The following is a 25,587-nucleotide window of genomic DNA, read 5'->3' as shown; positions in this document are numbered from 1 at the left end:
AGTACATCAGGAGATGTATGACCCTAGCAACCCATTTTAAAGTAATTCATCTTTATAGAAATGAGGCTGTTATTCCAGATTAATTTTTGAGAGTGAAAAAAAGTGCCTTAGTATGATTTTTTTTTTTTAATTTAAAAAAAAAAAAAAAAAAACTTTTTAGCATGCTTATTTTACTCCTAGATTTGAGCCTACAAAGAAGCTGCATTTTTCAATATGAAACCCAAATTTTTTTCTTTCATGGTTTAGAAAGAGCATGCATATAGCCACCAGTCGGCAAGCACTAGCCAGGGTACTGAACCAAAAATGGTCCGTCTCCTAAGCTTACATTCCTGCTTTTTCAAATAAAGATACTAAGTGAACGAATAAAAAATTGATAATGGGACTAAATTAGAAAGTTGCTTAAAATTGAATTGTGAAAGGAAAACATTTGGGTTTCGTATCCCTTTTAACTGGATCATTTATTCTTATTACAGAGGAGTCCATCCTACCCACCACAAGCTGAAACAGACATTTTGCTAGTGTGTGAGAATTGCAAAATGCTTTTATTCAAATAGTCTAACAATTGTATTATTTTTGTGATAGCACTACTGTGCATGCAACATGTTCTTAAACACTGCAGCTGATCAGAGAGCATACATTGCATTGACAATGCCTGTTTGCTGATGAATACATGGCAGCTGTCTTTTTTTAAATGAGGGTGCACCGGCCATATATACATATGCTATGCGCCCAGTAAAACCTTTCATTGAAGCAATCATATAGTTTACTACACTGTCTATGTATTTTTGCTAATACATGTGCATTAGGAAAATGTCATTAAAAACTGTAATGCATTCATATGCACTTTAATCATGAGTTTTCATGATGTCTATATATAAATTAACCAATTCCGAAGGTTCTGAATTAAGTTACTCTAGGTTCAGGATTTGCTAACCCATGATTTATGTATCCTCCAATTTGTGGAGAAGGTTTTCATGTTGCAGATTACTTAGATTTTCTATCAGGATGTGGTAAAACATTGCTCTTGGTCATGTCACATCCTGTGATCTCTATACTTGTGACTGCACGGTCATATGTCTCTAGGCAGTGATGCTTTATATGATTTTGTTTGCCTAGGAAACCACCAGACGATATGAGAATAAGGCAGGAACATTTATAACTGGGATTGATGTCACTACCAAGGTATGTTGTCATAGGAAATGTTTCTTCAGTTATGCCATCTAATAGTGAGAACACTAGAGCCTATCATCCCTTGGCATTAACATTATTAATCTTGCCTTATTATACATTACATCTTGGCTTTTTATTGCTCTTGTATACTCAGCTGACAAAGATTAACCCCCAGGATGCAATGCGTTGATGCCTTCTCTGATAGCTAAGGTGGTTAAAGGGACACTGAACCCAATTTTTTTTTCTTTTGTGATTCAGATAGAGAATGACATTTTAAGCAACTTTCTAATTTACTCCTATTATCAAATATTCTTCATTCTCTTGGTATCTTTATTTGAAATGCAAGAATGTAAGTTTAGATGCCGGCCCATTTTTTTTGTGAACACAACCTGGTTTGTCTTTGCTGATTGGTGGATAAATTCATCCACCAATAAAAAAAGTGCTGTCCAGAGTGCTGAACCAAAAAAAGCTTAGATGCCTTTTTCAAATAAAGATATCGAGAACGAAGACAATAGATAATAGGAGTAAATTAGAAAGTTGTTTAAAATTGCATGCTGTATCTGAATCACGAAAGAAAAAAAAATTGGGTTTAGTGTCCCTTTAAAATTACACGTGATTATTTACTTACAACAGAATTTAAAGCGAAAGGTAAATATTGAAATGTGCATGGGGGGAGGATTTCATTTTAAAATAGAAGAATTTTTGCAATATACTTCCATTAGCAAAAATACTTCTAGTAAAAGTAATTACGGTTTTTCTGTGGCATATGCACATATTCTGTGAGGGCCCTGCACCAGTATTCAAACACTACACCTTCTCAGAGTCAGTGGTGGCTTGTATGACACATGGTGCACAGGCCTTCACAGGATATGTGTGTATGCCTCAGAAAAGCAGTAATAACTTTTACTAGAAGCAAAATTTGCTAATGGAACTTTATTGCAAAACTATTTCAAATTGAAATGCATTTAGGCTCCTTTCAATTTTGACCTTTCTATCCCATTAAGAGGTGTAGAATTTACACCACTATGTAAACTTAATATGCAGCTGCCTGAAAGCTTTATCAGCTTTTCTAGGAATTTAAAAAAAAAAAGGGATAAAATTTAGCACATTGTGATTGCACTGTCACATGCTGCTTGATGTCTTTCAGAGTTTAATTCTTCCTTTTGTAATCGTATTTCAGAATAATCTTTGAAATGCGTTGCTATCATATTAAAGCATCTCCGTTGCCTTATAAAATCTCAACATTCTTTTGTATCATCTGTTTTTTTTTTTTTTTTTCTTCCCTCTGTTGTCACTATGTCCTGCTGCTTTTTCCTAACAGTGGAATAGAAAAGTTGAGAGATGTAAATGTTTTTACCAGCAACCTAGAGGATTGTGGTTACGTGTGCTTTACAAAATTGTTCATTTATTTTATATTTTGTTTTTTCTATCTTTTAGTTATACTGCATGTTTTTAAACTGTGTGTTTGTAGTAAGAAACCCCCCAGCTTCTTCATGTTTGTAAAACTGTTGCTTATTACCAATAAAGCTGTTGGTCGCTCTTTATCAAAAAAAAAAAAGCAGAAGCCCTCCAAACTTTAAGTTATTTATTATGCTTTGTAAACCAGACAGCAACGTTTCGGCCTAGATGCCCTTAATCATGCAGTTGTTCTTATCAGCAAGTGAGCAATTGCTACTTATAATGAAATATCTGCAATCAAATTGATGCAATATTACATTTCTATTGTAGTTGTAATTACATGTTTGACAACATTGTATATGTCTTGATCTTAGGAAGCAATTGAGAAAAAGGAACAGAGAGCAAAGCGTTTCCATTTCCGTGCAGAAGTTGATGACCATCAGAGGAATGTTGTATTGGACCGAGAAATTGTGAGAAAAGGTGTGCAACATTCTTTTTATTTGACTCTAACATGGAAGTTATTTTTCTCTGAGGGCCAGCAAGTTTTAGAAATGCTAATAATGTAAATATAATTAGTTAAAAAAGATGGACTAAAATGTGCTTTAAATTATTTTCCACTGTTGTATGTCTGAAGAATTGCTGTGATTTACCTGTGTTATTGTGTAGAGCAGATGGACATTGGTTCTCTCACAATTTTTATTCTAAAACATCTCCATCAGTACATATTTGTTTGAAGAAATTCCTCCTTTTTCTTTGTATACATACAATATTATGAGGGCCAAATAAAATGCACAACAGGGCTGCTTTTTTATTTATGGGCCTGTGTTTTGGATGAGACCTGTATATTTATCTATCTATCCTATCTATCTCCTACACTTGTAGTTCTTTACTGTTGCACTTTGGTCTATACAATTCTTTAATTTTAGAGTAATGAAATATTGCCATCTACTTTGTTTGCTATACCAGTGTTCTCCCCAGCGCCTTTTTTAGTGGGTACACCACCTGACTGATTTTACTGAACTAAAATGAGAATGATAGAAAGAGGCGCCTCATGTGCAGATCAGATGGTCTTCTCTTGGCTGTTTCATTGCTTTTACTAGTGGAGATGTGGGCTCCACCGGGATATACTACTTGGTTTTAAATTGCTTTTAATAAATTTATAAAAGAGTAGTAATTGTTTGCCTGTTCAATACAGCATGCCAATATTGGTGTTCAATCCTGACATCTGATCCTGTTCCTGCAAGCGGGAGGTGGTTAGCTAATACACCGTAAGATATCAGCTTGCGACTATAAGCACAACTGGGTGCTTTCACCTATTGTGAGTACCCTGTGATACTTTTGGTGCATATGATCCAGAGATAAGACCATCTGATCTGCACATGAGGCGCCTCTTTCTATCATTCTCATTTTAGGACTACATCACATGTTTGTATGAAGAGTTGCTGCCCTGCTGCTTGATATCTTTGGCAGTTTGTCCGGCACATCCATCTTGGTGGCTATTATTGTCAATTTGATGGCCTGTGGCCTCACTCCCCTAGGACATTTACACTGGTTTGCTTTTATATATGATTATTTGTTCTATGAACATTCTCTATACTTTGTCTTAACTCCATGCTCATTAGATTTAATTGGTGCATAGCGTCCCCTACATGCCAGTTTTTGGCTCAACTATATGATTTTACTGAACACCTGGCTATAGCTAATATTTGTTAATATGACATTTTTAATGTTGCGTGGTTTAATATAAATTGGTTGAATGATAGTTTGAGAAATTAATTTGTGCCATGTATAGCTTGTATACATTTATAAATGACACAAAATTATATTATATTGCAAGGTGTTACACTGCCCCCATCCTGCTTTTTCATAATGCCACCTGACTGGCAAAATTTTCTGTGAAGAACCCTGCATATATTTACTGATATCAACTTACAGCGTATAGATATTTTTTAAAAAAAAGTTTTTTTTTTTTTAGGATTTGTTGCTAAGCAGGTGATCCTTATACTTTGAAGTGTCAAATTAAATAGGCTATAGTTGTACTAAATTACAGTTGTAAAAACAAAAAGCATGAGTGATCCCAGTGAGGCGGTGGCAATGTTACATTACTTAACATATAACCATGTCTTTCAGCAATCCCAAAAGTTCGTCTAGAAGCAATTTATATCACTGGTGTGGATGATATGAGCACCCAAGATATCTTTGGATTCTTTAAACAATACCCACCTGGTTTTATTGAATGGCTGGATGATTCGTCTTGTAAGTTATATTTTACACATGTGCTAGACCCATTTATTAAGGTTTTTCTTTAAAAAGTTCTATCTGCTGTGTATTTTTTTTTTCTGTGCTATTCAGTTATGTCATATCTTTAATGTTAAATGAAGTGTGAGAAAGGTGCACGCTGAAATGCCAATTCCTTTAATATAAAATATTAAAAACATCTTTAAATAGCAACGAAAAATCCAGTATTCATTTTTGTCTTCTGTATTAAGCTATCATTTGGCAAATCAGAATTTTAAGTAAACCTTGGGAATATTTGTTTGGTTAGATATTGTATACTTTGTGGGGTTTTTTTGTGTGCATAATTTAGATAGTGAATAGTGACAAATAATTTTCTCTGAATTTTAATTATACAATATAAGTATAAAATAATAAATTTTGCTCTTTTAGGAATTTGAACTGATTTTAAATGTGGGACAGTAAAATGTGTTTCTAAATATAAAAAAAAAAGACTCCCATGCTGCTATTTACTATGTACACCATAGAAAATACACACCATTTTAAAATATATTTATATAATGACTTTCTGAAAAAAAATGTAGGTTTTATTTGTGTTTGATATCTTGCAGTAAAAAATGACCAATAAAGTGCAAAAATAACATGCTAATTCTTTAGTGCATTGTTTTTAGCATTAGCAGTCCTGCTTAACTCCTGATAAGATACAGCCTCTAAAACCAATAGGCAGCAGCATTCGCCCAGTTAGGTCATGCCTTGGAAATTTTTGTCTCATTAAAGTGTCCCTTGGTCCTAAAAAAAAGAAAAAAAAAAGTTGAACATCAAATGATATAGAAACCTGGTTATTTGGTGCTCCTACCGCTAATTGGCAGCATTAAATAAAAAAAAAAAAAAGGCAGCTTGACGGTTTCCTGGTTTATTATTTATACTAGAACGTCATGTTAACACCTTGGGCCAGATGCATTTAGATCTACGTCCTGGTACATAGCCCATCGTACTGCATAGCTTACATCTACGTCTATACTGCTGGAAGCCCAAGCATTCGGTTTCCAGCATCTGCCTTCATATGATAACCGAGCACAATGGGTGCTCAGTTACCATTTGAAGGCAGATTGCCATATCATTAATTCCCAATGGAGAGAGTCGAGAACACGCCAGGTTAGCCGTAATAAGATGTAAAATTTGTCTTGAAGGCTCAAGGATAGAGCCGAAACATTGACAACAATTATTCATGTACTTTCTTTGTATTAAATAATTCAAGTATTCAAATCCTGTGAGTGCCCTCCTTCATGTACATAAAAATATATATGTGTATATGTATGTATGAACAGCCATGGAGGTTGTTCTATCTCAGGAGTGCTGCTGTTTTCTTTTTTTTCACATTTATGTAAATTATTCTTGGGTCTCCCTAAGAGTAATGGGTAAGCCATACGTGGAGCCCGTGCACACATGCCCTTAGAGAGATACAACTGCACCTCACTGACGAGGCCCACAGAGGGCCGAAACTATCGTCTGGGTTTGTTGCTTCCCTTGTTCAGAGAAGAATTGACTGGTATTTCGGCGCTGGGCAGGATCAGACTGATATGCTACAGGATATTTTTTCTCTGTGAAGGGGCATAGTGTGCAAAAAAACGTGCACCCTGAGTTTCAGTATAAATGAGCAGGCATGGAAGTTGTTCTAGCTTTTGTTCTATCTCAAGAGTGCCGTTTTCTCTATGTATGTATGTATGTATGTATGTATGTATGTACAAAAAGAGAGAAGGGGAAAAAGTGCAGGGCAGTCATATCCCTTGCACAATTACTCCAAAGGGCTACCCTTGTCTAGCACAATACTATAAATATGTAAAATAAAAGATCAGAAAAAAACACCTAGAAAATGCAGATATATATATATATATTAATAATTAAAGGCCACTATAGCGGTGTCATAAATAAGTGTTCACAGCAGAAAATATCAAATTCCTAATGTCCTCAAGGGTACCCTTTGAGATTCTAGTATTAAACTTCAGAGCTCACAGAGAGGATTCAGTTCTGTATCCATATAGGGTAAATTAAATCCCCAGCAGGAGTAGATTTCCCTATAATAATTGTTTCTTGACTCTTCAGTTAAACAAACAGCAATAATTCCACATATGCGTGTAGCAAGCAGCGGTCAATTATAAGCACTCGGAGCAGTCTCCCCCAGTATTAACAGGTCAGTCCATATTAAGCAGAAGCTAGTATAGGCGGGGTTAGTAAGTCAAGTATGTGTTTGCTCACCCTTTATCCGGTTCCTTTTGATAACATCACCGTGGTGAGTATAGATGGAGTCACTTACCTAACCCTCCTGACGATATCACAACTAGCTCAGATACCTGGGAGGCCGGTTGCCCATTCCAAAGTGCGCTATCCGCTGATTCCAATGCTGAGATACTGTATGTATCGACGGTTGCTGCAGAACCTTTCCGGTACCTTTTGTAGGCGCAAATCAAATAATTCCAAATTCTGACATGGAACACATGTGCGAGCCTTCTTGCCTGTCGCTACAACGTTTCACCCCTTACGGCATGGGGCTTCTTCCGGCTGTGTCTGATTACGTCACAATTAGGTGACGCTTTTTGTTAGACCATTGCTCCGCCTCCATTTACCGAGTGAATTGTAACTGATTCAAATGAAAAACTTTTTGTTTCACTTAAAGGCATAGTGCACCGCTAAGTGGTTAATAGTGGCTTAAGATTATAACAACACATTATTTGCAATTCTTATATATAAACATTGTTTATTTTACCAGTTAACACTAAACTGTTTGCTAATTTACTTCCATCTTTTGGATTTAAGGGACAGTTTTGCAAAGTGAATTAATAATGAACTAATTTTTATTTACATGAAAAGATAATGAGAATAAGATAAAGTAAAAGTTCACAAATGGAGCTTACACCAATTTTGTCTTTTATATGTTTAAATAAACCAAAAGGTCAAAGAGTTTACCAGTATTACTGAGATGGCTGTTAATGAATATTAACGTATAATTTTATAGAGACCATAGTAACTTCAATCTATTTTATTTACCTAAAATAAATATGTATGTATATACACACCCACCCCTCGGTCTGCACCGTTTCAGAATAACAACCTTTTTTTTTGGGACTGTCTCCTTGTGTTGCAGCAAATATATGCAAGCCAAGCACACAAGCAGGCTGAAATTAATCAGTGTAGCTAGCTAGACCTGAGCTATTGAGCAGCTTTCAAAGGAACAAGATCTTCCTGTCTATAAATCCGTCCAGATTGGAATGCATAGAAAGAACTGCAAAAAAATGCAAGTCTATGTTGTGTGATTTTTTTTATTTTTTTATTAGGTTTATAATGCTGTTTTAGCAAATGTTTTTGTTCATTTAACTTAGTTTAATTATATATTGTGTCTAATTCTGTTTAGCATTTAAAAGTCTTCATTTCAAAGCTTTAAAAATAATGTATTAGGTGTTACTTATGACAATTTTGAGAGGGGCCTGGAACCTAACTCCCTCACTTCCAATTGACTTACATTATAAACTGGGGTTACCTGTGTGTGTGTGTGTATGTATATGTGTGTGTATATGTATATGTATATATATATATATATATATATATATATATATATATATATATATATATATATATATATATATATATATATATATATATATATATATATATATATATATATATATATATATATAATATTATATTATATATACAGGGTTGCTATTGGTTAGTAAGGGTCCTTTTTGTTTTTAGAAATGTTTTTATTAGAAATTGGTGAAAATAAAAGGCAGTAAAAATACTCCTGAGAGCTGCATTATTTATTGCTTGATTTATTGCAAATGCGGTCTTATACAGCTTTACATTTGTGTGGCCTCATCACTCAGATTGACACATCTACTAAATGTTTGTTTTTCTTTTAAATTAGCCCAGTATTTAATAATGTACAAACTTCTTTTTTTTTTTTTTTTTTTTTTTTTTATGCAACCTGTTATACAATTTTTTTTTTTTTTAAACTGTTCCATTTCTAATTTTTTATATTATATACTTCCCATTTTCTTTCTAGGTAATGTAGTTTGGCTTGATGAAGTAAGTGCCACTCGTGCTCTATTAAACACAACCTCGATGTCCACTGACCTGAAGAGTAAAACTAGAAAGGTGAAGGAGAGCACCACTTCAAAATCTAAAATGGGTAACTTCTTTTTTTTTTTTTTGTGTGTGCATTTCTTTAGTTAAAGGGACAGGCTACTTAAAGGTATTATCTATATTTAACAATTTTTATTCCCCATTCCATAACCAACACTGTTATTTTGAAGTGAATGTAAAGTTTTATTAAGTGCCTGGTATCTAAAAATACTCATTTTAAAAACAGGGGCACTTTAATTCATTAAACTTTACATTGCAGCTTCTTTTTTAAAATACTTAGCTTTTCTTTATGGAAAGCAGACCGGCGATCTTCCACCCACAGCTCCTGCTGTAGTTAGCACAGCGATGACGAATCCGGGTTCCTCCAATCATTGTGTGTCCCCTTTGGCTTCCAGCTTGTGAGGCACGCAATGATTGGAGGAACCCGGATTCGTCATCTCTGTGCTAACTACAGCAGGAGCTGCGGGCAGAGGATCATCGGTCTTTAAGAAAATGAAAGTATTTTAAAAAAAGCTTCAATGTAAAGTTGAATGAAGTGCTGACTCCTAAACTCCATGGGAGTGAGCACTATATATGGCACACATGAACTAGCGCTGTGAAAAACTGTCAAAATGCACTGAGCTTAGAGGCGGCCTTCAGCGGCTTAGAAATCTGTTTATGAGCCTACCAATGTTTAGCTTTCAACAGAGAATACCAAGAGAACAAAATAAATTTGATTATAAAAATAAATTGGAAAGTTGTTTTATACTGCATGATCTATCTAAATCATGAGTTTATTTTTTTACTTGACTGCCCCTTTAAACGTTTAGTTTTTACTATTATGAACTGTGGCTGACTCTGAGAATACCGCCTACCTCTTACCCATGTTTAGATAGATATGTAATTTTATGCTGGGGTGTGACAAGTTCCTTCAAAATATAATTTAAGTGAGATATTGTTTGGACAGACACGTAATGCACATAATTTATTAGGGCTTAAGCGATACAGATAACATGGAGCTATCTTTAATTTGGGTGCAAATGGAATTATTTTACATTTAAAACTTAGTTTTCAGTCTTAAATTAGCATAGTCAGATACATCAAAAATGATTGCCTCCCTTTTTAGAAAGAGAAAAAAAAAGGTAATTTTCCCTTTGGTCTAAACCTCACTTCAGAAAAGCCAATCGGTAATAGCTTCCTGTTTCAGCTTGGGGCATGTCTATACATTCATAATACATCTTACAAGCAGCTGTCAATTGCACGCAATGCCAGATTCAACCCCTTTGAGGAAGCGTTATTGTGAAAGGCGCGTTGGGTGTTCAGAAGTGAAGCTCTTCTTTTTAACTGCCTACTTTACCTATAAAGATCTATAAATGTTTTAAAAAAATCCCGGATATATCTTATTTGTCTGCAGCTAGACTTGTATTGTAATGCTAATATTAAATATGACTCCCGGATTGTAGGAGCCTAGCTTATATATCAGTCTTGTAGGTCACTGCAGTATTAATAATAATATTGATATTTGTTATTCCCATTACAGAATACTAAAACACTGAGGGCTAGATTTATCAACGCTGAGGCGTACAGGGGCGCATATACGCGCCCCTGTACGCCTCAGCTCACCTATGGCGGGGCGAAATTACCCGCAGGTAATTAACATTGCACACGAGCGCAATTTTGCGCTCGCGTGCAATCCCGCCCGCGCACAGCCAATCACGCGCGGGCAGAAGCTGTCAATCTCCTCGGTCGGACTCAACCGAGGAGATTGAATTTCGCCACAATAGAGGTGGCGTAGATGTTAGGGAAGCAGCGGTCTGGTGACCACTGCTTGATAAATCCCGGCGAGCAAGTTCTTGAGAGAACTTGCTGCCGTAGGGGCTTAATAAATCTAGCCCTGAGTATTTATAGAGCTACGGTTTGTGTTTTTAATTGTGTAGCTGAAATGACTGTTTGTTCAATGAATAATTAGTGTCTATGGGGGAATGTACGTTTTTCAGCATTTATTTTTCATGTTACTTTTTCAAGGCAGTAATTTGTTCTCAAACAACTATCTATTTACAATTATTTAATAATTGCCATATTCATACCTTTCACCCTGCAGAAGCAGGATGTAATGCCAGTTGTGCAGTCATGAGTATCTCCTGAAAAGAAGTTTGCAGCTGAGTCAGCCAGTTACGCACACACTGCTTATTAAAATGATAAATATGTATGTGCGCATGTTTAACTTGCTCTGCAGGGCATTGAAAAATCTCTTCTCCAATTTCTGTAAATCTTGTTTCTTAGGAAATAGCTGAGTTATAAACTGAAAAGCTGGTTCTCAGCTATGTCCTAAGTAAGAAACCCGATTTACAGAAAGACTGTCTGCTGCTCTGTTACTTCCTGAAGCCAGTTTGGCTGAGAACAGTCTTTTCAGTTCACAGCACACTAACTGCTGCTGCTTTGTTGGGACCTGTTGCCTACATACTTCCTGCAAGCCTTTCTGGTTGCCTAGGAGACTCTTGAGCTGTGAACTGAAGAGAGTTCACAGCTCAGCTTAGATTGCCTGATTCTGCATGGTGATTACAAATGGCAGGTCTCAGTGGTGTGCATAAGCAGCTGTGTATCAGTCCACACTGGAATATGTGCGCACTACAAGGATCGTTGGTGCACAGATTGTCTTTGAAGGGGAGTGTAATTTGAGCATATAAAATGTATGGCAAAAAGGCTTAAGATGTTTGTTTTAAAAAGATTGCTTTACAAAATGATCTTTCCATCCAGGGTAGCAGTTCCTTACTTTTCATGGTGTGTGTGTGAATGTTTTTAAATTGTTCATTCTGTCTTCCCACACACACATTGGTGATTAAATATTTTGCTGCCATGAGACACAGCAGTAATTAACACCAAAGATGCCGATAACACACCATCAAACAAAACTGCTTACATTTTAAAATCACACACTGAACTTTAATAAACAATTGTTTGTGCAACAAATACTTATACAATATATATTCTCAGATATGACTTTAGTTTCTAAACACAGTTTCTTTTAATTTGGTATTAATCAGACTTTCTCTGCAATCAAGATAAGAACATTTGCAGCAGTGAATTAAAAGGACTTGTATTCCCCCCCCCTTTTTAATGTGTTTTGTCAACTTTTTTTTTTTTTTTTTTTTTTAGAGTGTATTGGTGTCTTAAAATAAAAGGAGATTTTTTTTTAATAGCGGCTGGCTCTTGAAACTGCCACCTTTACTGAAAATTTCAATTCTGCAATATTGGCTATATAAATATATTATGTAAACGGGAGGCAGCAGCAGAAATTGACCTACTTGTCGTGTGTGAGCGAGAGCCCAGCCTGTTTGAAAGAGTGTTTCTGTGGCATCTTAAAATACAATTAGCTCTTACCAGCTGCTTGCCTTAGTACATTTCCCCTTAGTAATTGACTGTCTTGAATAAACCGCATTGAGCTGGTCCTTGCCTTAGTATTTGTGTAAGATTTAAAATTCTGAAGGAAATTACTGCAGCAGTGCAGGAAGTGCACACTGAAGAGAGTTGCGCTTTGTCGACAGGGTATATTTTTTAGGTGGCCGTAGTTCTTGGATTAGTCAGGTCCTGCTATAGAAGCAGTAACTTCATTTATAATCTATATGTCTTAGATATTAAAGATATTTTGCAGCATTTTATCGGGGGTAATGTGAAAACCATGAATACTCTAACTCCTTGTGTATACCTTCTTGATAGAAGCACATATAATTTTGTGTACATGTTAAGCACTAACTAATATGAGAAAAGAGAATATCTTACTTGAAATAGCCTGTTGGTAAATGCTTTTTTCCTGCGTTTATCCAGACAGACATGCAGACAGCTCTGGTGATGAGACGGAAGAGGGAGAGGTGGAAGAAGATAATCCTAGTGACACAGAAGTGGAAACTGAAAAGAAACCAGTGCCATTGGTATGAGTTAGACTCCTTTTTTTTTTTTTCCTCCATTGAAAAATAGATTTTGACGGCAGATAAGAACCATAGGCCCAATATTTCCTAAAAGTATAAACGTGTCTAGTTTGTAGGATAGCCTCATGCTTATCTCAGGAAGTTTTTTTTTTTTTTTTTCCATGAATCAATCACCCTTTCTGTAAAAAAGTGGTTCCACAAATTACTGCTGAATCTTCTACTACCTTTCCGCTTGAGATCGTGATTCCTTGTTCTTGAACTTTTCTTTTTATGAACAATACTAACAGCATCAGCTTTACTAGGCCCCACAATATACATGAAAGTTACTCTCATATTACCTCTTTCCTTTCTCCTGGTAAGTTTTTTTTTTTTTTTTTTTTTTTTTTTTTTTTTTTTTAGATGCACGCCAAGATGTGAGCAGTGCTCCCTAAAGAGCTAGGAGTAAATGAATGAACAAATATAATTGTCAAAGCATATTAATTTAATATTAACTTTACTAAACGTGTAAATTCACAAGAATTTAAAGGTTGTGGGCATCAACCATAAATCATTTAATATTTGATGTCCCCAATGAGAGATCTTTAAACAAAAAAACAAGACTAAGAAATAAAATTCACATAGTACAAAAAAATCCTTTCATCCAGGAATATGTTGTGGAAAAATAGCATTTCTTAGAGTCTATGTTGTAACTTCTAATAGCGTTAATCCCAGATAACCAAACAGAGAGCACTGCCGTTTCTTACAGGACCTCCAATATGGCTAAAAGTTTGTCCCGTGGTTACTGGAATAGTCTGGTGTCTCTCCATATGCCAAATTAAAGATTTTACTCCGGCTTCTTCCACCTACTACGGCTTCTTCCACCTACATCGTATAACTCGTGATTGGTCTTAGCCAATCAGGCAATAGTATCTCATTGTAACCACTGGGTAGTTCTTAGTTCGTTTTAAACTCTGTGAACTTTCACTTTTTGTTTAATCCAAATTTTTATAGAAAGTCGTGTTCTGCTATGCGTTCTGATGTATAACTCCTTTATCAAGGTACTGGACTGCAGTCCACATAGGAAGATTTATAGTCTTCTTAATCCCACCTTTTTCTCTTTTCTTGTTTTACACTTATTGGGAAGAAAAAAAAATAAAATTGACGTATCATATCACAATAAAAAAAAAAACACGTATTCTTATAAAATTAGTAATATTGAATGTCTTATCAACTTACTAACTCCTGTATAAGTCTACATTCACCATGTAATTATGCTTTTTGTTCTATTTTTAAACAGTGTATGCTTTACCTCAATAAAAAGATTAAAAATAAAAACATCCTATTTTATAAAAAAGAACATATCTTAAAGGGACATTTCTGAAAGGTGCATGAAACATCGCATAAATTGTATTACATATGAGATACAAATTTATATTACATATGATGTATAAAAAAAACTTACTAATGATATTTAAAAGCCTATTAACATAAGTCAACCTCCAAATTTTTTGAATACTTAATTCCACCCCCCATAATTATTAAATAAGTGGATTAAAGGCAATTTTAAACACCTTTCTAATTTACTCCTATTTTTCTTCATTCTCTTATCTTTATTTGAAAAAGCAAGAATGTAAGCATCTGGACCATTTTTGGTTCAGCACCTGGGTAGCGCTTTCTGATTGGTGTCTAAATGTATCCGTCTCCTAAACTTACCTCAAAGTTTAATTTTGACTATTCCTTTAAGGTCCACTTCGGCATTCAAACCATTATAGGTTAAAGAATTGAACTTATAAATTAGTTCTGCCTCTCTTTTAAAAGGAGGCTTCTTTCAACCTCCTCCACCTCCTCTTTTTTTTTTTTTTTTTTCTTCTTCTTCTTAAAGGGACAGTTTACTCAAATGTTCTACCCTTTAATTTGTTCCCAATGATCCACTTTACCTGCTGGAGTGTATTAAATTGTTTACAAGTATTTCCAGTAACCTTTATATTGGCATTTGAAACAGTTTATTTAGCCTGTGATATCCCCATCTATCCTGAAAGTTTTTGGTCTCAAGGCCAGACGAAATTACACTCCCAGTGGGTTATAGAAGACATAAGGTAATACAATGTTAATTTTCCATTGTTTTCTCCAAGTATTGGTGATTGGTTTATGGACAGATATAAGATAAAGAAGCAGGTATATGTACACAATGTGATAAAGTAATGAGATCTAATTATACCTACAAGCTCAACCCATTTTATTCGGTTGTGGCTTCAAAACACACAATCGGCTAATTCATATACATAAATAAACCTTAAAAAGCAAATCTCATACATTTTATACTCTGGTAAAAAAAAGTGATTGGAAACACATTAAGGGAAAAACAATTTTATAGTATACTGTCCCTTTAAGTGCCCAGAATACTAGACCATCTGCATTTGGACCATGTGATCCTTAACATTTTTTGATAAACGGTGGTCACAATTACCGCATTTTATATTAAACAGGTGTTCCTGAATCCTGTCCCTTAGTCAGAGTGCAACTAATTTGGCATAAATATTGCCATTTACGTGGGCATTGTATCAAGTACACAACATTCTTGTTTGTACGTCTAATAACCTCTTTTATTGTATGTTTGTAATCAGACATAGTAGCCATAACTCCTTTAGTCTTTCTTCAAAATGTACAAGATTTGCAGCTATAACAAGGAAAGAACCTCTCTAATATCCATCTATATTGATCTACATCATAATGCCCTATTTTTATTTTTTTTTCCTAAATATCACATTTGGAGAATAATCAATCAAGTCAGATATAATTGTCTTTTCTAACCAGATGCCAATGATTAGATTATAATTTCTTTATTATTTTATGATCTGTAATATAATTGGTAATGGAAAAAAAACTTCCTAATTATTGCTCCACTTTTTACATTCTTAAAGGGACATTAAGTCTGAGAATAGCATGTAGATTTATTTTTAAAGTTTGATTAGCTGTTTAAACATTGACCAAATAAGTGTAACGTTTTAGTGTCTATAAAACCATGGGAGCTGCCATGTTGTAACTTAGGTTCCCTTCTCTGCTGTGGCCAATTAGGGACAGTTATAAATAGGTCACTAGAGTGTGCAGCCAATGGCTGTGTGGAATATAAGTGTTCTGCACTTCCATTTCTAACAGGAACGGAAAAGCTCACAATTTCAGAATGGAATTGCAGGAAAAGGGGACAAAATATTGCAGAGATCTTTTTATATATACAATTTATCATTGTATATTATCTCAGAGTGTTTAATGTCCCTTTTTTAAATTCACCAACCTCTCTGCCTAGAAGTTCTCCTTTTCACATTTGCTTCATAATCTTTAGGCTCTTTTACTTTAAAGGGACACTGAACCCAATTTTATTCTTTTTTGATTCAGATAGAGCATACAACTTTCTAATTTACTCCTATTAACATTTTTTCTTTGTTCTGTTGCTATCTTGATTTGAAAAAGAAGGCATCTAAGCTTTTTTGCTTCAGTACTCTGGACAGCACTTTTTTAAGTAAGAACAACCCAGGTTTTTCACTAAAAATGGGCCAACATCTAAACTTACATTCTTGCATTTCAAATAAAGATACCAAGAGAATGAAGAAAATTTGATAATAGGAGTAAATTAAAAAGTTGCTTAAAATGTCATTCTCCATCTGAATCACGAAAGAAAAAATTTGGATTCAATACCTCTTTAACCATATTATAACCTGTCTTCTTAAAACTTTTTTATAGAACTTCAGCTTGATCTGGATGGTATTTTATTTGGGAACCTTTTTTTTTTCTCACCCTCAGAAACTGCCCCTTGGGAATGTTATTAATCCATCATTCCAAATGCCAGGTCTTAGAGTGAATATAATTATTTGCATCAACTTGTTTTAAAAAGGTCTTTCTTGTAACCTTATTGTCAATATTGTTAGTAAGGTTTTTATATATCGTTTGTAATTTGATGTTTTATGCCCCTTTGAAATAATTCTAGGCTAGGAAGCATTTCTCAGTTTTTATTGTGATAAGACACTCAAGGAATTCATATTTTCAATAAGTGTAAAAAGTTTCCCGTGCAACTTATGCATATTTCTTAGATACTCCCCTTTTTAAAAAAAAAAATAAAGGTGGAGTTAAAGGGTCAGTTTACTCAAATGTATCCCTTTTTAATTTGTTCCCAATGATCCACTTTACCTGCTGGAGTGTATTAAATTGTTAACAAGTATTTCCATTACCCTTATATTGGCATTTGAAATAGCTTATTTAGCCTGTGGTATCACCACCCATCCTGAAAGTTTTTGGCCTCGAGGCCAAGCTGTGTTAACACAGCCAGTAGAATAAATTACACTCCCAGTAGGTTATAGAAGAGATACAGTAATAAAATGTTGGTTTTCCATTGTTCTCTCAAAGTATTGGTGATTGGTTTATGGACAGATATAAGATAAAGAAGCAAGTATATGTACACAATGTGATAAAGTAATCGGATTTTACCTACAAACTCAACTTATTTTATTTGTTTGTGGCTTCAAAACACATAATCAGCTAATTCATATACACAAATGAGCCTTAAAAAAAGCAAATCTCATTCATTTTATACTCTGCAGCTGGTAAAAATAAAAAGCAATTGGAAACACATTAAGGGAAAAACAATTTTATAGTATACTGTCCCTTTAAGACAACCTATAAATATTCCTATGTGGACTACAGTTAGTTACCTTGATGAAGGCGTTGTATGCCGAAAGTCGTAGTGGAACCTGACTTTCTCTATGCAGGATTTGATTAACAATAAGTGAACATTCAGAGTTTAAGCAAACTAATACCGGTTGCCTGATTTGGCTAGGACCAGTCAAGTGATCTGCAAACACAGATCAGTTACACAGTGTAGGTGGAAGATGTTGAAGTGAGTAGAATCTTTAATTTACGCAGACACTAGTGGATTCTGGTAACCGCGGACAAACTATTGGCCATATCAGAGGTCCGGTAACGAGCAGTAGTGCTCCCCGGGTGGTATTGATTTTGCACTTTTTGATGTTTGCATATATGGGATTATCACTATTGGACGTTACAGCAAAGACTCTGAAAACGCTATTATGGCTGACATATATTATTGACTGAAAGGATTCTTTGGACTGTGAACTTTATTTTTAATGTTTTTTTTTTTTTTTTTTTTTTTTTTTTGTCTTTTTTTTTTTTTATATTTAAGCTATTTAATTGGGTACATAAACATATTAATTGATTTATGGTTGATGGGACACAACCTTTCTCTTTTTGTGAATTTACACGTTTATTAAAGTTGATATTACATTTTTATGCTTAGGCAAATAATTCTTTGTGTATCCATTTACTCCCAGCACTTGTATTCTGTTTGTCATATTTTGGGAAGAACTATGATTCTAGTGAGCTAGCTATTTTTTTTTTTTTTGTGGTATTTTGAGTAATGAGGGAAGTGCTGTTTTGTTGGTGTGTTTTTTTTTTTTTTTTTGTACATAATACTCAAGATGAGGCCTAAATAGTGATCTGTAAAGTGGCATAAGAACCTTACTATTTCTGCTGCAAATAAATACCAATACAACCATTCTTCTGGCCTTGCTGCATTTTAAATAATATTTCCTAAGTCCTGTTCCTCATTTAGTAAATTGTCATTGAATCTGTAATAAGTGTTTGTATTTTTCTTTCCTAAATACATAATTTTGCAATTTTTTTTTTATGGAGCCTCTTAACAGTATTTTGATGCTTGAAGGATAGTGTTAAAGGGACAGTGAAGTCATAACTTTCATGATTTAGATAACATGCAGTTTAAAAAACTTTCCAATTTATTTCCATTCTCATGTTGTGCAGTCTTTTTATGTGTGCACTTTGTAAGCCATCATCACCAACTTAGCATGTGCAAGAGTTGCCAATATTTAAAATTCAGAGTAAGTGTTAATGCACGGTCTTTTTATATGTTAATTAGTTATGCAATTCTACTGTATTTAATAGCCCTATAATAATTTTTTTAGTCCTAAATATGTAGTGTAATGCTGCCCAATGAGGTACTATGATTTTATTTCTCTTACATGGTGTATCCAGTCCACGGATTCATCCTTACTTGTGGGATATTCTCATTCCCTACAGGAAGTAAGCAAAGAGAGCACACAGCAGAGCTGTCCATATAGCTCCCCCTCAGGCTGCGCCCCCACAGTCATTCTCTTTGCCGCTCTAACAAGTAGCATCTCCACGGGAGGGTAAAGTGAATGTGGTGTTAGATTTGTAGTTTTTTTTTCTTCAATCAAGAGTTTATTTTAAAATAGTGCCGGTTTGTACTATTTACTCTGAGGCAGAAAGTGATGAAGATTTCTGCTGAGAGGAAAAAGATTTTAGCATGTTGTAACTAAAATCCATTGCTGTTCCCACACAGGACTGTTGAGTACCGGAGAACTTCAGTTGGGGAACAGTTTGCAGGCTTAACTGCTTAAGGTATGCTCAGTCACTTTTTTTCTAACAAGACTTGGTAATGCTAGAGGACTGACAGAAATCCCCATGTGGGAAGGTAAGCCATTTTCTGAGACTCAGTATAGAAGGATGGCTTAGTTGAAGGGCTTAAATCACTGGTGGACACTGTAATGGGGAAATCGATTACTTTATTACTATAATCTGATATTTATACAAGTGTTTAATACGTTTGGAACACTTTTTGGGGTTTTATTACGCCTGGCATTTCTTTAGACGCCTATTTTGGCTTGGGAAGCCCCCACAACTCCGGAGTGATGAGGGAGGGGACCTAATTTTCGCGCCTCAGTTGCGCAGTTCCTTTGCAAGACAGCTTCATGCAGCTTCACGTGCAGAGCCCAGAGAGTGATAGAAGGGCTCCAGAGAGGCTTATTTTCATCCAAAACTAATCCCCAAGGAAGGTAGGGCCACAGCAGAGTCTGTGGCATGGTGCTGTAGCTTATTAAACCGGTGGTCTGCTTTAATTTGCTCCGGTTTGGGCAATAAGGGGTTAATTGTCTTGAAATTTACTGTGCAATCATTTCAAAGCATTAGGATCATATGGTGAAAATTTTATAAAGATTGGATTTTTTTTTGAGATTCAGTAAAAAAGTGTGCGCTTTTTATTTAAAGGCACAGTACCGTTTTTTCAAAAATTATATTTTATTGTATTTGAGTGCTGTCAGTCTGTTTAACATGTCTGAGCCTACAGATAGACCCTGTTCTATGTGTTTAATAGCCATGGCGGTACCCCCTTTACATTTGTGTTTAAAGTGTGCTAAGGTTTCTAGACATTTTAAAGACCATGCAGTGACATGACCTCCTTCCTCTCCCCATGTGTCGACACCAGTTACGCCCGCGCAAGCGTTGCCTAGTACCTCTAGCGCTTTGGGCCCTATTACATTACAACAATTAGCAGCAGTCATGGATAATTCCCTTGCAGCTTTTCTATCCAAATTGCCAGTTTTTCCTAAAAAGCGTGATAGCTCAGTTTTAAGAACAGAGGATGAGCAATCAGAAGCTTTGGATGATCTATCCGTTGTACCCTCACAACACTCAGAAGTGGCAGTGAGGGAGGGGCTGTCCGAGGGAGAAATTTCTGACACAGGAAAAGTTTCTCAGCGGGCAGAATCAGATGCCTTAGCGTTTAAATTTAAGCTGGAACACCTCCGCGTACTGCTTAAGGAGGTTTTAGCTACGCTAGATGATTGTGACCCCATGGTGGTCCCAGAAAAATTGTGTAAAATGGACAGGTTTCTAGAAGTCCCTGTATACACTGATGCTTTTCAGATACCGAAGAGGGTGGCGGATATTGTGACTAGGGAATGGGAGAGACCAGGCATACCCTTTGTTTCCCCCCCCCCCCTATTTCTCTTGTTAAGTGTATCCAGTCCACGGATCATCCATTACTTATGGGATATATTCTCCTTCCCAACAGGAAGCTGCAAGAGTCCACCCACAGCAAAGCTGCTATATAGCTCCTCCTCTAACTGCCATTACCAGTCATTCTCTTGCAAGTCTCAACATAGATAGGTCGTGAGAGTCTGTGGTTTTTTTATACTTAGTTTATTTCTTCAATCAAAAGTTTGTTATTTTTAAATGGCACCGGAGTGTACTGTTTATCTCAGGCAGTATTTGGAAGAAGAATCTGCCTGCGTTTTTTCTATGATCTTAGCAGACGTAACTAAGATCCAGTTGCTGTTCTCACACATTCTGAGGAGTAAGGTACTTCAGAGGGGGAATGGCGTGCAGGTTTTCCTGCAAATAAGGTATGTGCAGTAAAATATTTTTCTAAGGAATGGAATTGACTAAGAAAATACTGCTGATACCGAAGTAATGTAAGTACAGCCTTTAAATGCAGTGAAAGCGACTGGTACCAGGCTGATTGATAGAGATATATGCTAAGGTATGTGCAGTAATATATTTTTCTAAGGAATGGAATTGACTAAGAAAATACTGCTGATACCGAAGTAATGTAAGTAAAGCCTTAAATGCAGTGATAGCGACTGGATCAGGCTTATTAATAGACATACCTACTCTTATAAGAATGTGTTTTAAAAAGTTTGCTGGCATGTTTAATCGTTTTTTAACATATGTTTGGTGATAAAACTTATTGGGGCCTAATTTTTCCACATGGCTGGCTTAAATTTTGCATAGAAACAGTTATAGGGAAGGTAATCCACAGCTCAGCTGTGGCAGTTTTGTTGTGTCTGTTTAAAAAAAAATGTGTTTTTTTTTTTTTGTTTTTTTTGGATCTGTTTTTTGCATTAAGGGGTTAATCATCCATTTGCAAGTGGGTGCAATGCTCTGTTAACTTATTACATGTACTGTAAAAATTTCGTTTGATTTACTGCCTTTTTTCACTGTTTTTCAAATTTTGACAAAATTTGTTTCTCTTAAAGGCACAGTAACGTTTGTTATATTTGCTTGTTAACTTGATTTAAAGTGTTTTCCAAGCTTACTAGTCTCTTTATTAGTTCTAACATGTCTAACATAGAGGAGGCTCTGTGTTTATTATGTTTAAAGCCATGGTGGAACCCCATTTTAGAATGTGTACCAGATGTACTGATTTCATGTTAAACAATAAAGATCATTTTTTGTATTTAAAAACATTATCACCAGAGGATTCTGTCGAGGGGGAAGTTATGCCGACTAACTCTCCCCACGTGTCAGACCCTTTGACTCCCGCTCCAGGGACTCACGCTCAAATGGCGCCAAGTACATCAAGGGCACCCATAGCGTTTATTTTACCAGAGGATTCTGTCGAGGGGGAAGTTATGCCGACTAACTCTCCCCACGTGTCAGACCCTTTGACTCCCGCTCCAGGGACTCACGCTCAAATGGCGCCAAGTATATCAATGGCGCCCATAGCGTTTATTTTACAAGACATGGCAAAGGTTGTGTATAATACACTGGCAGCAGTATTAGTCAGACTACCTGAAATTAAAGGAAAGCAAAACAGCTCTGGGGGTAGATACAGAGCATACAGACGCTTTAAGAACCATGTCTGATACTACCTCACAATATGCTTAGTCTGTGGGTGATATTTGTGACTCAGGGAAGATGATTTAACCTGATTCTGATATTTCTACATTTAAAATTTATGCTTGAGAACCTCCACTTGTTGCTCAGGGAGGCTTTAGCTGCTCTGAATGAATGTGTACAATCGCAGTGCCAGAAAAATTGTGTAGACTGGATAAATAATATGCAGTGCCGGTGTGTACTTATGTTTTTCCAATACCTAAAGAGGTTTACTAAAATTTTTCATAAGGAATGGGATAGACCAGGTGTGCCGTTCTCTTCCCCTCCTATTTTTTAGAAGAATGTTTTCTAATAGTTGCCACCACACGGGACTTATGGCAGACAGTTCCTAAGGTGGAGAGAAGAGTTTCTACTCTAGCTAAGCGTACCCACTACCTCTGGCGAGGACTGTTGTGCTTTTTTAGATCCAATGGATAAAAAATGTTTATTCAACAAGGTTTTATCCTGCAGCCCCTTGCACGCATTGCTCCTGTCACTGCTGCTGCGGCGTTCTGGTTTGAGTCTCTTGATGAGGCTTTACAGGCTCCATTGGATGAATATATTTGACAAGCTTAGAGCACTTAAGCTAGCCAATTCCTTTGTTTTTTGATGCCTTTGTTCCTTTGACTAGACTAACGGCTAAGAATTCTGTTTTTTACTATACTGGCGCGCAGAGCGCTATGGCTTATATCATGGTCAGCTATCGTGACTTTAATAAATAAGCTACTTAACTTCCCTTCAAGGGGCAGACCCTATTCAGGCCTAGTTTGAAGGAGATTATTACTTATATCACTGGAGGAAAAGATCATGCCCTTCCTCAGGACAGGTCCAAATCAAGGGACAAAAAAGGCCTAATTTTCGTGCCTTTCGAAAATTCAAGGCAGGTGTGGCATCAACTTCCTCTAAGGCAAAATAAGAGGGAACTTTTGCTCAGTCCAAGGCGGTCTGGAGACAACCGGACCTGGAACAAAGATAAGCAGGTCAAGGAGCCTGCTGCTGCCTCTAAAACAGCATGAGGAACGGACCCCTATCTGGTAACGGATCCCATAGGGGGCAGACTTCATTCTTCGCCCAGGCGTGGGCAAGAGATGCCCAGGATCCCTGGGCATTGGAAATTATACCCCAGAGATATCTTCTGGATTTCAAAGCTTTCCCCCCCAAAAAAGGGGAGTTTTTGCCTTTCACATTTATCTGCAAACCAGATAAAGAAAGAGACATTCTTGCATTGTGTACGTGACCCATTCAGTTCCAATAGAGGAACAGGGACACAGTTTTCCTCAAATCGGTTTGTGGTTCCCAAGGAAAGGAAACCTTCAGACCTATTTTGGATCTAAAAGATCTTAAACAAATTCTTTAGAATTCTATCATTTAAGATGGAAACTATTCGTACCATCTTAACTATGATCCAGGAGAGTCAATAGAGGACTACAATGGATTTGAAGGATGCTTATCCTCACATTACGATGCATAAAGATCACCATCGGTTTTTCAGGTTTGCCTTTCTAGACAGGCATTACCAGTTTGTAGCTCTTTCCTTTGGGTTAACTACAGCCCCTAGAATCTTTATGGAGGTTCTGGGGTCACTTTGGCGATCCTTAGGCCGCGGGGCATAGAAGTGGCCCCTTATTTAGACGACATCCTGATACAGGCGTCAAACATCCAAGTTGCCAAGTCTCATACGGACCTAGTACTGGCATTTCTGAGATCGCATGGGTGGAAAGTGAACAAGGAAAGAGTTCTCTATCCCCAATATCAAGGGTTTCCCTCCTAGGGATTCTGATAGATTTTGTAGAAATTAAAATTTACCTGACGGAGTCCAGGTTGTCAAAGTTTCTAAATTTCTGCCGTGTTCTTCATTCCATCCGCGCCCTTTGGTGGCTCAGTACATGAATGTAATCGGCTTAATGGTAGCGGCAAGGGACATAGTACCGTTTGCACGCCTACATTTCAGACCACTGCAACTATGCATGCTCAGCCAGAGGAACGGGGATTACACAGATTTGTTCTCCTGTTAAATCCGGACCAAGAAACCAGAGATTCTCTTCTCTGGTGACTATCTCGGGTCCATCTGTCCAAGGGTATGACCTTCCGCAGGTCAGATGGGACAATTGTTACAACAGATGCCAGCCTTTTAGGTTGGGATACAGTCTGGAACTCCCTGAAGGCTCAGGGATAGTGGACTCAGGAGGAGACCCTCCTTCTAATGAATATTCTGGAACTGGGAGCGATATTCCATGCTTTTCAGACTTGGCCTCAGTTAGCAACTCTGAGGTACATCATATTTCAGTCGGACAATATCACGACTGTGGCTTACATCAACCATCAAGGGGGAACAGAAGTTCCCTAGCAATGTTAGAAGTCTAAAAATAATTCACTGGACAGAGACTCACTCTTGTCTAAAAGCTATCCCTATCCCAGGTGTTGAGAACTGGGAGGCAGATTTTCTAAGTCGTCAGACTTTTCATCCGGGGGAGTGGGAATTCCCTCCGGAGGGGTTTGCACAAGATCAAGCAGGAGAGTGCTTTGGTGCTTTTGACAGCGCCTGCGTGGCCACGCAGGACCTGGTATGCAGATCTGGTGGACATGTCATCCTTTCCACCACGGTCTCTGCTTCTAAGACAGGACCCTCTACCTCAGGGTCTTTTCAACCATCTAAATATAACTAATCTGAGATGGACTGCCTGGAGACAGAACGCTTGATGTTATCAAAGCATGGCTTCTCCGAGTCAGTAATTGATACCTTAATACAGGCATAAAAGCTTGTCTCTAGGAAAATTTAACATAAGATATGGTGTAAATATCTTATTGTTATGAATCCAAGGGTTACTCATGGAGTAAAGTCTGTATTCTCAGGATATTATCTTTTCTCCAAGATGATTTTGAGAAAAGGGTTGTCAGCTAGTTCTTTAAAAGGACAGATTTCTACTCTGTCTATTCTTTTGCACAAGCGTCTGGCAGGTATTCTAGACGTTCAGGCATTTGGTCAGGCTTTGGTTAGAACCAAGCCTGTGGTTAAAAATGTTGCTCCGCCATGGAGCTTAAAGCTGGTTCTTAAGGTTCTTCAAGGAGTTCCATTTGAACCTTTTCATTCCATAGATATCAAACTTCTATCTTGGAAAGTTCCTTTTTGGTAGCTATTTCCTCGGCTCATAGAGTCTCCGAGTTATCTGCGTTGCAATGTGATTCTCCTTATCTGGTTCTCCGTACGGATAAGGTAGTCCTGTGTACCAACCTGGGTTTTTACCTAAGGTGGTATCTAACAAGAATATCACTCAAGAGATTG

The 25,587-nt window shown here is 36.5% G+C and overlaps 1 protein-coding gene across 2 annotated transcripts in view; it reads left to right on the top strand.

Moving 5' to 3' along the window:
- The window catches only part of NCBP3 (nuclear cap binding subunit 3), a gene marked incomplete at its 3' end in the record, with an annotated part of 69,560 nt that overhangs the window by 1,265 nt on the left and 42,708 nt on the right, over positions 1-25,587 (top strand). For both annotated transcript variants that reach the window (XM_053706304.1, XM_053706303.1), the window contains 5 exon segments: positions 1,117-1,182; positions 2,943-3,048; positions 4,699-4,824; positions 8,864-8,989; positions 12,748-12,851. In XM_053706304.1, coding sequence (XP_053562279.1) covers positions 1,117-1,182; positions 2,943-3,048; positions 4,699-4,824; positions 8,864-8,989; positions 12,748-12,851 — 528 coding nt within the window.

The sequence above is a fragment of the Bombina bombina genome, chromosome 3 (assembly GCF_027579735.1).
Source record: "Bombina bombina isolate aBomBom1 chromosome 3, aBomBom1.pri, whole genome shotgun sequence".
Taxonomy (NCBI): domain Eukaryota; kingdom Metazoa; phylum Chordata; class Amphibia; order Anura; family Bombinatoridae; genus Bombina; species Bombina bombina.
Note: the sequence above shows the minus strand (reverse complement) of the source record. Positions and strands in the feature narration are given on the sequence as shown.